This window comes from Mesoplodon densirostris, chromosome 11, assembly GCF_025265405.1.
Source record: "Mesoplodon densirostris isolate mMesDen1 chromosome 11, mMesDen1 primary haplotype, whole genome shotgun sequence".
Classification (NCBI taxonomy): domain Eukaryota; kingdom Metazoa; phylum Chordata; class Mammalia; order Artiodactyla; family Ziphiidae; genus Mesoplodon; species Mesoplodon densirostris.
The window spans coordinates 10,887,290-10,901,171 of record NC_082671.1 but is presented as its reverse complement, the minus strand read 5'-3'; the positions used below and the strand labels follow the sequence as shown (position 1 = coordinate 10,901,171).

At 39.6% G+C, this 13,882-nt stretch overlaps 1 protein-coding gene across 1 annotated transcript in view; it reads left to right on the top strand.

The window, feature by feature from the left end:
• Positions 1-13,882, top strand: part of LRP6 (LDL receptor related protein 6) — a 183,878-nt gene that overhangs the window by 138,799 nt on the left and 31,197 nt on the right. The window contains exons 11-15 of the mRNA XM_060112041.1: positions 1,419-1,603; positions 2,286-2,612; positions 9,079-9,281; positions 11,042-11,253; positions 12,116-12,306. Of these exons, the coding sequence (XP_059968024.1) occupies positions 1,419-1,603; positions 2,286-2,612; positions 9,079-9,281; positions 11,042-11,253; positions 12,116-12,306 (1,118 nt within the window). The remainder of the gene's footprint in view (positions 1-1,418; positions 1,604-2,285; positions 2,613-9,078; positions 9,282-11,041; positions 11,254-12,115; positions 12,307-13,882) is intronic.

Sequence of the window (13,882 nt, the reverse complement as noted above, 5' to 3'; positions counted from 1 at the left end):
GCATGATTTAGCAAGTTTTAAAAAGCCAGCATCTAAGAAATCTGAAATTTGAAGAATAACTCCATTTTAAAAAGCAGAAGTTAACAATGTGAACATACAAACATATTTACTATAGCCGTAATGAAAAATAGTTTCCCTGAATCAGTGAGTTCCACGGTTAGCTTGTTAGCCATGTGCTTAAGAAGGTCGTACTAAAAGCACCCTCTCTGTGCTGACATGTTGTGATTGGGTTATGGTCATTTTCATTCTAAACATTAGTTACCAGACAGATATATTTAGTAGTTGGGACGAAGTACTCTAGTTTATGTGGCTGCTGGCAACTGTGAAATTTCTCCCACAGTTGTTTTCTCTTGGGCTCTTGGGGTGTGCACGTGCCTGTCAGCTGACAAGTACAAATGCAAACAAAGACCGAGACAACTTCAGTTTTCAGAAAAGCATGTTCATACATTGCTACCAAATCAACCATCAGCTAACAGGCTGATGAGTGAATGTCTCCCATGGGTATTTGATGAGACCTGGCATGTGGAGAACATTCCTAGTCCCAGTATTCAGAGTGTCTTGAAACTAGCACTGCTAGTTCAGCTGAAAGGGCATTTGGCTAAGGATTAGCTTCTAGTTCTAGCTCTGCCGTATGACTGGCTTGAAGACATTAGACAAATCCGTCACACTTTTAGTGCCTTGGCCTCCTCATGTGTAAAAAGCCTATACTGTTGAGCCACTCTAAGGTTAAGGTGAAAAACTCAAAAGAGTACAATAAAAGCAAAAGAGTGTTCTAAAATTTCACAGGGGTTGTAGTAATAGTGTTCACTGACCAGCTGACACATTAGGGGTGGTTCGTTGCTCTTACACGTAGCAGTATGTTACCTTGGACCATGTGACCAAATACATTTTCAAACTTTGCTTTTAAATTTCAGTTAAAGGGTATTAATTTTTACCCTTGACGTACTGCTGCAACTTAGTTTGGGGGAGAGTTGATGACACAAATTGAAAAGAAGTTTAAACATTTAAAAATTCTAATTACTTGTATTCAGGAATACCTGTATTTTGTTCTGAAGTGAGTCAGGTTCTGAGACCAGAGCTTTAATTCTTTGCTAACTTCTTGAATATTAGTTTTATAAATGCAAGTGCTGCAATAAGGGAATCATTGGTTTGTTTCCAGTTCCTAGGTTTTGGATGGAACAAATTCATTGGAAAGACTAAGGAAAGCTGACTCACTTCCTTTTTAGGATATGAGAAAAAATATTTAGTTGAGGCTGCCAATATTCTTGAAAAAAAATTATAGCTATGATTTTGCTTTACCAATTTCCTTGACTTAATGTATATTTTCTTTAAATTGATTTAGTTACTATGCATGAATATGATTCTCTCTCCCAAATAGTCAAAAATGAAATGTTAAATATCCACTGTTTTGAATTTAGATTTATGTATTGGACTGAATGGGGTGGAAAGCCTAAGATAGACAGAGCTGCCATGGATGGAAGTGAACGTACTACATTAGTTCCAAATGTGGGGCGAGCAAATGGCCTAACTATTGATTATGCTAAAAGGAGGCTTTATTGGACAGACCTGGACACCAACTTAATAGAATCTTCAAATATGCTTGGTAAGCTGTACTCCTTTTTGTTCAGACAGATAGTATATAATCCTTTCTGTGTAAAAATCAGTGGCTGCTATTTACCGTAGGTTAGATACTATTAATAAAACTTCATATGAATGTCTAGGTTCTTCCTCTGTCTCACACTGTATTTATGTACACTGTATTTATGTATTTATTATTTATTTATGTAATACATATATGTACTATTTATTAATAGTGGGCCAAGTACTTGGATTCATATTCCTTTAATATGTGGAAATTTCATTACTCTTTGGCTTATAATGGAATTTGTAACACCCTGGATATTCCTGAAGTGACTTTTTTTACCGGTAAAATACAATATATGCATTTCCATCCTTTTATGGAAGGAAAAATAGTTGAACTATAGACCTTTATGGAGGGAAAATAAGACCACAATGAAAATAGACCATTTACAGGAGTTTAAACAGACTCAGTGATTGGTAGCAAGAATACTAGTTTGAGGCATGGGGTCAAACTGCAGGTGGGTTGATTTCAGAGGACCAATCTGGTTTAAGAATTGCTTTTAAAGGAATTCTTCTGTTTTAAATTGCTTACAAAAGTAATGTTTTATATGTTAGCATTTTATTTTATTTTTGCCAACAAGACTCTTACATTCTCACGTATTTCATCTCCGCTTCTCCCCTTTCTACTGCCTTTCTGAAAACAGGACTCAACCGTGAGGTTATAGCCGATGACTTGCCTCATCCTTTTGGCTTAACTCAGTACCAAGATTACATCTACTGGACGGACTGGAGCCGACGCAGCATCGAGCGTGCCAACAAAACCAGTGGCCAAAACCGCACCATCATTCAGGGCCATTTGGATTATGTGATGGACATCCTCGTGTTTCACTCCTCTCGGCAGGCAGGGTGGAATGAGTGTGCTTCCAGCAACGGGCACTGCTCCCACCTCTGCTTGGCAGTGCCAGTTGGAGGTTTTGTTTGTGGATGCCCTGCCCACTACTCTCTTAATGCTGACAACAGGACTTGTAGTGGTAAGCTGCATTTCCCCCCCAAAGCAATCTAGAATTAGAGGAGAAAGCAGGATTTTGAAAACACTGTAGTTCATGTTCTTTCTAGAGTAAAAAGTTGTAGAGGTCCAGAGTTGATCATTTGTTTAATAAAAGGGAAGGACTAAACGTGGAAAAATGCAAGCTTTTGTTACTTTTATTTGTTTGGTGCTAACTAGTTGATGTTATGGAAAAATTGATACTATAGAAAAAGTAAGTCTTTTATCCTTGGGGATTAAATATGTATTGAAAAATTTGCATAGTTTCTTTGAGAGAGACAGCACATACGTGTGCTATACATATTTATTCATGATAAAGGAAGGGGAGAAGAGTACAAAGAGAAGCTACAAAATACAGTCTCCTTGTCCTTTGAAGTTCGTAGGATAGGCTAAAGATGAAGAATTTAAGTGTGTAAGAGGCCAGGCAGAAAATGCTATGAGTAAATTTAGTCCGGTATGAAACAGTAGTAAATAGATGGGGAGGGAAAACTAGAGAGCACATGCTCTGAACATAGTGAGTGGTCACCACTTACTTCTAGCTGCTGTTACCAGCTCTTCTCAGATTCACATGCACACGGAGACACACACACATACAGAGCTAAGAACACCAAAACACAGTGTGTAACAAAACAGTGTTGGCTGGGGAGTCCTGATTTATGATTCAGTTGTGCATGAACGCCCATGTCTTGGTGGATAGACAAGAACAAATTGGTAGATATGACAAAGAAATCGATCAGAAAAAGTAGATCCAGGGGAGAGAAGTAGGGTATGGTTCACTAAGTTAAAAGGTAACAAAATTGCTGTAGGATATTGGATATAGTGAACTATTGAAATTACCTTATTCTGTGCCTGAAAGTATAGGAGGTCACATAGGAAAGGGTTTAGTCTGTTCTGACACAAGACTTCAGTTCTGAAAAAGAAAGAACATCAGTTTATAGTTTAATGATTTGGCATCTCTGTCACACGTTCGTTTTGTGTTTTACCAAAGCAAGTCACATACATTTCTTAAGCCTTAGTTTTTCTCATTTGTACAATGGGAATAACAATAGTACCTAACTTGTAGGGTTGCTATGAAACTTGAGTAAGATATACTAACATGACTTGATTGCGGTGGAGAATGGCTTTGAGGAGGAAACGAAGTGGTTGCAGGGCAGTCAGACTCGTGATGATGCAGGTCGACAGGCGGGGCTGGTGGCAGTCGTGATGGAGAGACGTCGACGGGTTCAAGGTATATTGTGAAACTAGAATGAACAGAACTTGTTGATGAGTTGTATATGAGGAAGAATAAGAGGGAGGAAGCAAGGATGACTCCTAGAGTTTTGGTTTGAGCAGTTAAGTGGATCGTAAATGGGGAGGGTTCATTTTCAAAAAGAATTAAAAAATAATTTTAGGTTTGTATTGATTTTCCTATGGGAAATAGAAATATTAAATAGGTGATTGTAGGGACTTCCCTGGTGGCGCAGTGGTTAAGAATCCGCCTGCCAATGCAGGGGACATGGGTTCGAGCCCTGGGCCGGGAAGATCCCACATGCCGCGGAGCAACTAAGCCCGTGCACCACAGCTATTGAGCCTGTGCTCTAGAGCCGGCGTGCCTAAAGCCCGTGCTCCGCAACAAGAGAGGCCACCGCAGTGAGAAGCCTGCGCACTGCAACGAACAGTAGCCCTCACTCACTGCAACTAGAGAAAGCCCGCGTGCAGCAACGGAGACCCAGCACAGCCATAGATAGATAGATAGATAGATAGATAGATAGATGATAGATAGAAAGAAAGAAAGAAAGAAAGAAATTGTTTAGAAGAATCCATAGCTCAGAGAGAGAGATGATGTTAGAGGTATTAATTTTAGAAATGCCAGCATGTATTTAAAATAGGTACTTAGGGAGAAGGTATAGACCTGGGGTCAGCAAACTCTTTCTTTAAAGAGCCAGAGAGTAAATATTGAGGCTTTGTGAATCCTATAGTCTCTCACACCTATTCAGCTCTGTACACTGCAGTGTGATAGCAGCCATAGATGTTACATTTTTAAAATGTGGCTCACTTCTGATAAACTTTATTATAAAAACAGGCAGCAGGCCAGATTTACCTTGTGGGCCATAGTTTGCCAACTCTAGTGTGGCGAAAAGAAGGGGTCTGGTAACCTCGGGAACTCTGGTTGAGGAGAGAAAGCTCACAGTGGACACAGAAAAGCAGCAGCTAGAAAGGCCAGAGGAGAACCAGGAGAAGATAGTGACACAGAAGACAAGAGAGAAGATTGTTTGAAAATAGAACTGTGTTAGTGCTGTTGACAGGTTGAGTAAGGTGAGGCCTAAAATAGTATCCACTGGATATTTGGATGAGGTGGTTATTAGTAACCCTGAAAAAAGTAATTTCATGGGGGTAATGGTGAAAGATGGGAATAGATCAGCAAGTGAATGGAGAAAAGGAGGGGCTGGTAGTGTGTGTGTTATGTAGACGTCTTTTTTAAGAAGTTTAACTTTGGAAGGAGAAAACGGGGATAATAAGTGATGGAGGATGAAGACAGAAGAATATGGAAAGACCTTTTGCGGTCATTATGGTTTGGGCTGATTTTACCAGTGTGTGCTAGTTGGTGAGTGAAGGTCTTGAGAAATCAGTGCTGAGCGTCCCTAATGTCTGTCTTTGGCTCTTTCTGAGATGATTGGCAGTGTTTCAAGAGGCTTCCTGTTGCGTGTTCTTTTTATAATGAGTCCTATTTAATATTTGTGCACAGATGTATCAGATTCCAAAGCAGATTACAAGAGAAGTTTAACACAAAGTACTTGCCCTCAAAAAGTTTTCTATCGTTGTGTAATTTACTCCTAGACCTGTGTTTCAAAAGCTAAATCAGATCATGTTGTTACTCTGCTCAAAACCTCCCATTTCACACAGAGTGAAAACCTAGTTCTTATAATGGCCTACAAGTTCCTGCATGATCTGTACCCCACACTTTGCACCGCCACCCCCACCCTTGCTTCTCTAACCTCAGCTTTTACCATTCTCTCTCTTGCTCTCTCCATGGCAGCCACACCAACCTCATTGCTGTTTCCAAACATGCCAGTTACTCCTACTTCAGGACTGTTGTACTGCTTATTTCCTCTACTTGGAATGTTCTTCCTGCAAATATTTGCATGGATATACTTCACCTCCAAGTCTTTGCTTAATTGTGACCTCCACAGTGAGACCTGATCTGCCCGATTTAAAATTGCAAGTCATCCTTCCACCCTGTCTAACATTGCCAGTGCCCCTTACCTGCCATTTTTCTTTTTCCTGTGACACTTAATCACTCTTTGATATACTGTATAATTTATATACTATAGCCTCTTTATTATGCTTATTACTTGTTATCTGTTTACTGGAATATAAACTCCATGAAGCAGCATTTTTTTCCTGTTTTTCCACTGATGTATCTTAGGTGCCTAAAAAAGTGTTCGGTAAATAGTAGTCATTCAAGAAATCATTCTTAAATAGAAGAATGAAGAAGCAGGACAGGATTTGGAAAAACGTGCTCTTCCATTCAGCAGCAGCTTTGTGACCTGGGAAAAATTACTTAACCTTTCTGAGCCTTTCTTTAGAAATTACTTAACCGTTCTGAATTTGCTTACCTGTAAAATGGAGTAATTTGGGGGATTGGATGACATCTGGTATGATGTGTGACATCTTGGAATTCCTAAATAAATGCTTGTTTCTTTTCTTTCCCAGTTTTCTGAAATAATTTTATTTCCTTATTTTCAAAATCATGGCTACAGGGCTGTCCTTAGTTATCATCTCATGCTTGTTTTTTCATTTGTTTACTCATTTATTCTTTCAATGAATATTTACTGAACACCTAATCCACACTGGGCATCATTTGAGCCAGTGAAGAATGTAGCACTGAATAAAATAGACATTAATCCCTGCCCTCATGGAGCTTACATTTCAGTGGGACAGATAATGAACTAAATAAGTAAACTCTGTCATGAGTTAGATGGAGATGAGTGTTATGGAGAAAATTAAGAGCAAGAAAGAGTGGGTAAGAGGATCACAGTGTTAAATAGGGTCATGAGAGAAGTCCTGACTGTAAAAGTGACACTATGTCCGGAACTGAAGGAGGTGAGGAAATGAGCTATGCTGGATATCTGGGAGAAGACCTGCCAAGCAAAAGGGAATAGCAGATGCAGAGGCCCTAGGGGGAAGCATGTCCGGCATATTAGAGGAACACCTAGGAGGCCGGTGTCTCTGGAACACAGTGAATAGAAATTAAGTCAGAGAGGAAACAGGAGGCCAAATTGTGTAATCCCTTGTTCAGTACTGAAGTGGTTGGCCTCTATGGGACCTTTGTGCAAATTGGGAGATGTTTCCTCTGGGCAGATGCAGCTGCATAGGTGCTTGACTTGGCTAATGAAGTGTGGACTGGACTTCAGTCCCTACTTGGTGCCTTTGGCACAATGCACAAATGGCACAGTCAGACATGGTGGGCTTGGCCTTGTCATTTATGCTGTTCTTACACCAGAGTAATTCCTTTCTTTAAGCTTTGGGTGAACACTTGTGTCTTCAAAGGAGAGCTGAAGAGCTTCCTCCTACCTCATCCTCCAACTTCTGCATGTGGCTGGCTGTCTTCGTTGTGGGAATGCAAAACAGAGACAACCTCATAGGACAGTTTTGAAAGCATTCTGCAGGAGATGAGGGAGTGATGGTTAGAGGTTACATAAATTAAGATGGATTTAGGCTTACAAAATTGCATATTCTTTGTCACTTTTGTAAATAAGTCAAAACATCAGCTTCCTCTTAGAAATATTTGGCCAGCTGTAATTATTAATGTCATCCATAGACTTTTTGAAATAAGCATTTATTTGGAGCCGTATTTGGCTTTGTCTTAATCTACATTTCTAGAGCACCTAATCGTGGAATCTTACTAAAGGTTAAAATTTGACTCAAAAAAAAAAAAAAAAAAAAAAAAACTACCCAGTGAAACATACTTGGAGCCAAATATTCCAAGCTAGGTGTGGACTTTTAGCCAGTGAGGAACTCAAAGCCTAACTTCAGTGTTGTGAATACCAAGTTTCTTTGTGAGAACCAGTGAATTTCTTTGGGATTTAAGCCAGTATACATTTGGGTGTAAATGTAAAGTGAACCAGGGAACCACAGATAACGGAGCTGTGAAGAATGGGGTTTAAGGGGAAATAAAGCAGGGGGTTCTGTCTTGGCCATTTATGTTTATATCCCTAAGAAGGACAAAATTCTCCTGGATTTAGGTGGTGACTGAGCAACAAGAGTATAATTACAGAATTTTTACATATATTTTAAATGAAGATTTAAAAAATGCTATTAGACTTTGAAGTTTTTGGTAGCACTGCCAGATGCTCTCCTTTTCTAGATTAGAGATGTAGAGGCCTAGTCCCTGGGAAAGGGAAATGTTGTCTCTGTTGCATTTTCCCATTTCATAAATTTAGGGCATCAGCTTAAGTGTGGTTTTTTTTTTTTTTTTTTTTTTTTTTTACTGGCTCCCTCTCCTTGCAACCCACTATGCAAAATATTAAGCCTATATCTGCAACCAGTGAGGGTTGGTTTGAATCCTTCTAATACCAAGTTTATTACTGCTACTATTGATAATAATAAACAGTAGTTATTTTTACGTGACATTTACATAATGCCTTACAGTTTTTAAAGTATTTTCACATATGTTGTAAAATTTTTATAGCAACTCAAATGAGCAGGACAACATAGCTATGACCTTATTTTAGAGTTGAGTAGATTTTTTTTTTTTTTTTTTTTGCGGTATGCGGGCCTCTCACTGTTGTGGCCTCCCCCGTTGCGGAGCACAGGCTCCGGACGCGCAGGCTCCGGACGCGCAGGCCCAGCGGCCATGGCTCACGGGCCCAGCCGCTCCGCGGCATATGGGATCCTCCCAGACCGGGGCATGAACCCGTATCCCCTGCATCGGCAGGCGGACTCTCAACCACTTGCGCCACCAGGGAGGCCCGAGTTGAGTAGATTTTGACCCAGAGAGGTTTAGGGCCTTAGTTAAGATCAAGTGACTAAATAGTGTGAGAAGTGAGACTAAAACCAATCTTGAAGTTTCTTCCTTGACCTATGGAGACCCAGGCTTCCTTCCACCTACAAGAATTGGTTATGGAGGAGTTAGGATTATTTACTTGGTAGACAGGAGAATTTTGTCTATCTTTATTAAATGCTTCATTAAAATCAAGTGTCCTATGATACCACTGTGGACAAGACAGAGAAAAAATGGCTAGTTGGCTGTTATCATGGGGTAAATTCATAACTGGTTTGGTAACCAGAGTGCCGATCAGTGTTACCTCTAAGAGAGTTTCTGGAGGCATTCCAAAGGGTTTTGTCTCAACCTTACCTTTTCAACATACATGTCTGTTTTGTATGAGATACAGACAACAGGCTGATCAAATCTTGAGTGATACAAGACTTAGGGTAACTGTGCTTCCTGTTTGCTTTTTTCTTTCTTTAAGCTCCAACTACTTTCCTGCTCTTCAGTCAAAAGAGCGCCATCAACCGCATGGTGATTGATGAACAGCAGAGCCCTGACATCATCCTTCCTATCCACAGCCTTCGGAATGTCCGGGCCATTGACTATGATCCACTGGACAAGCAACTCTATTGGATTGACTCACGACAAAACATGATCCGAAAAGCGCAAGAAGATGGCAGCCAGGTAATTCAGGGCTGCGTTCAAAATCCAGTTCTTCTGCCTAGTAATTGGACCAGCCAACCATCCTATTTTACTTAAGTCTTGACTCTGCTTGTGTGTGTGTGTGTGTGTGTGTGTGTGTGTGTGTGTGTGTAAAACTGAAATTCTGAACCTAGCAGCTTTTTTCCCTCCTAATGATCTTTGAGTAAACGATTGTTTGATAATTCTGTTAGAATGAAGATTGTGTTGTATTAAAATAACTTATGCTCATATATTAGTATGACTGTCAGTGCCGCCCGTATCATTTATATAGTTGGGTTTTTTTAATTCCATTTACATGGAGTGTTGGAAACTTTGAAATCAAATAAACCCTTGGTTCTGATCTCAGCTTTGTCACTCACTAGGATTCTTATGAACTTTTTAGCTGAAAGGAATGTAAAAGCACATAGCCCATTACCTGTTAAATAGTGGGCACTCAATAAATAATAGTTCTATTACTAGTTAACTATTATTTAAAATATTCAGAGGATGGGAAACATAAACACAGTCTCAGTAATCTGGGATATGTTATCATTAGTCTAATTTTTTTGTTTGTTTGTTTTGGTAACTATTATTTGGTGACTATGGGATAGGAATGAAAATATTATCAACACATCTTATCTGTGCTTACATTCTAGTCATGATTTACATACCGCTGTCCATAATTATTTGCTTTCTTTCTGTGTCCAAGCAGTATTAGACCGGGACTACTATAAATAATTATTTGTCATTTTCCTTTTAACAGTAATGTTAAGTTGGATTTTTAATGCATTAAAATTCAGAGAGATTAGATTACTTATTTTTCCTATGTCTTGTCCGACAAGAAAGAGCAAGGAGATAGTGTATTTAAGGCTGCCGAGGATCATTTAGGGGTATAGTTGTAGCCGTATACTACAGATGCGCTTTACACGGTGTAGGCCAGGACCAGTAGGCTGATAACTAGTTGATAGAAACTATAGCTGTTGTTATACAGCCGAGGACATAGCAAATAAATGAGATAGCCTTATTAAGGAGTGTTACCTCAGAGATGCCGAGTAAATAAAATATAATTTATTCAGATAAAACAGATGAACAAAGCCTCTCTTTTTGCTTGGCTTTGTTTAAAAAAAATTTGGGGGGGGGGTGTAGATTTGAGGATTAGAGAAGGACATGACTGATAGATGTGGTTTGTAGCCCTGACTAATTGCTATTGTCTCTAGAGCAGAGTTTCTCAACTTCCGCACTGTTGACATTTTTGGCTGGATAATTCTGTGTGGAGGTCTGACGTGTACGTTGTAGGATGTTTCGCAGCATCCTTGGCCTCTCCCCACTAGAAGCCAGTTACACTCTCATAGGCGTGACAATCAAAAATGTCTCCAGACATTGGCCAGTGCCCCTGGTGGAGGCGTTTGCAAATGCAGAATCGCCCCTGGTTGAACACCACTGCTTTAGAGGTATTTCTAGAGTGTGGTTCTAGCCGCAGTTGTCTCTAGTTTACAGGGACAGTGGCCACCTTCTCACTCTCATTTCTGATCAGTGCACTGTCAGCTTCTTAGAGCAACTAATATGGCCTCAGCTCGCTCTACTGCTTTATGTCGTCATAACCAAAGGGAACATTTGAAATGTTCCCTAAGAAGTGTCACTTGAGACTTGAGAGTTCCTTCTCAGGTGTGTGACCACGTAAGTGTAAGTATTGTGAGTGATCTCCTCGGAGCTATCTGGCTTGGAATCCAATTTTCTGTGTGTGTTTCTTTTTCTTTCCTTAGGGCTTCACTGTGGTTGTGAGCTCAGTTCCGAATCAGAACCTAGAAATACAGCCCTATGACCTCAGCATTGATATTTATAGCCGCTACATCTATTGGACTTGCGAGGCCACCAATGTCATTAATGTAACAAGATTAGATGGGAGATCGATTGGAGTGGTGTTAAAAGGCGAGCAAGACAGACCTCGAGCCATTGTGGTAAACCCAGAAAAAGGGTATGTTACTAAGGTGGCATCTGAAACCCTCATCAGCCTTCCTTTTCAGCCCATGTATATTCTTGCTTTCTCTGATTTTACTGTCTAGAATTTCCTTCCTTAGTCACCACTGCTTTAATTCTAATTTCTACCCATACCTCCAGGACTGTTTGAACTGTAACATCCTCCGTGAAGTTTCCCTTGATCTGCCCCACCCCCAGCCAGATGTGACGTTCTCCTCTCTCAAATACCCACTGCTCTATGTCTGTACCTCTCTAGTTATACTTAGTCCTTTCCAATTTACCTTATACTTAATTGTTTTTCAGTCTTACGTTTTCTACTAGATTTTAGGTTCTTTTATGTTAAGAACTAATATGCCTTCTTTCATTTAACATAGAGCTTTGCATTTAATAAATTGTACTTACTTGAATCTGAATGAATGATAAGGAATTCAGCAGGGAAAGTAGCTTACTTCAAAGGAGTTACAGGAAAGAGATGAACTATAGAAGTTAAATATAAGAAATAATTCATATACGACATTTTCAGTTATGAAATAGACTAATAGAGAAGAAATTTAAAATTTTGAGTCCAGATCTCTCTGATTACTACTATTTTCTTTTATTTATTGTATTGTATTATTCCAAAAGCATAAGGCTGCCTGTATCTAACACTTTATTAATTCCTTAAAGTTAGCTCCCTAAGAACTTCTGTGTACCCTTTGTTACTATTACTGAAATTAATATATCCCATGACCTTCAAAAAAATATGTTCTATAAGATTTAAAAATATTATTTTACTTCCTTTTGTCTTAATCAATAGCAATATTCTCATTTTGTGTGATTTCTTACTTTGGTAAACTTATAGTTTCCTCCTTTCTCTTCAGGTATATGTATTTTACCAATCTTCAGGAAAGGTCTCCCAAAATTGAACGAGCTGCTTTAGATGGAACAGAACGGGAGGTCCTCTTTTTCAGTGGCTTAAGTAAACCAATTGCTTTAGCTCTTGATAGCAGATTGGGCAAACTCTTCTGGGCTGATTCAGATCTCCGGCGAATTGAAAGCAGTGATCTCTCAGGTACCCAAGAAATGTGTTTCCTTATTTTGATTTGAGTTATTGAGATGATTCACCAATAGCATTTGTATTTTCCTTCTATTGTATTATTTTTGTACACATTTCTTTACAGTTTTATTCATAAGAATAGTCAGCATCAAGTTGGTTGGGAAGCACTATTTCTTTAACCATCAACATGATTACTCCATTTTTATCTAATAACTTGCCAGTTTTCTTTTTTTTTTTTTTTTTTTGCTGTACGTGGGCCTCCCACTGCTGCGGCCTCTCCCATTGTGGAGCACAGGCTCCAGACGGGGAGGCTCAGCGGCCATGGCTCACGGACCCAGCTGCTCTGTGGCATGTGGGATCCTCCCGGACCGGGGCACGAACCCGCGTCCCCTGCATCGGCAGGCGGACCCTCAACCACTGCGCCACCAGGGAAGCCCATTGCCAGTTTTCTTGATTTGGGCTCCATAAATAATGTTTCTAGTGCATCTCTTCTCCTTTTATAATTCTTCTGCTCTACTTTGTCTTATCTCTGGCCTGAATTCTGGCCTATGATTAGTCTCCTGCCTGCTGAATTTTCCCCCCTGAAAGTTTACACACTGTTCCTAAATTAATTTTCTGAAGCATGGTTTCTAATCATGTCACTAACTATACTAAAAAAAAAAACCCTTCAGGGTAGTCTTATAACCTGAAGAAAAAAAGTCTGGTTGAATGCTTAAGTTGGTATTTTCCTTTCACAAACTCATCCTCAAACTCAAATGATCTTAACATTCCTGGTGTGTGTTTTTTTGTTCGTTTGTTGGTTTTGTTTTTTGCGGTACGCGGGCTTCTCACTGTTGTGGCCTCTCCCGTTGCGGAGCACAGGCTCTGGACGCACAGGCCCAGCGGCCAAGGCTCACGGGCCCAGCTGCTCTGCAGCATGTGGGATCTTCCCGGACAGGGGCACGAACCCATGTCCCCTGCATCGGCAGGCGGACTCTCAACCACTGCGCCACCAGGGAAGCCCCCTGGTGTGTTTTAATGAAATTAAATAATTTGTTTGTCTTCAAATATACTTTTTACTTTCTCATTTCTCTGTGGTCCTCTCTTTAGAATCATGTTTATTCCCCTACCCCCGATTTCTGAAGTCCAAATACTCTGTGTGGTCTTACTAGTGATCAGGGAAATTAAATTAAAATTATACACTATTTATATCTATCACAGTCGTAAAATACGATGTTGATTATTTCCAACATTGGCCAGAATGGTAGAAAATGGCATGCTCTCATACACTTTTGTAGAAGTGGAAATTGGTAGAACCTTTTTGGAGGGCCATTTGCTGGTAAAGTTTTCTTTCAGATAGCTGTCTTACAGAACCGCTGACCCCGTTGTACAACGGTGTTTGCTGAGCATTATTTGTAATAGTCTATCACAGAGAAATACATTCTAGTATATCAAGGGTATGAAATACTACAATCATTCAGTAATTATTACAGTCATTCAGTAGATCTGTGTGTACTGACATAGAAGGATGATTTTTAAAATTAAGCTGTATAGTAATGTTTATTAAGATTTAGTTTTATTTAAAACTTAAAACTATATTTTATACACACAC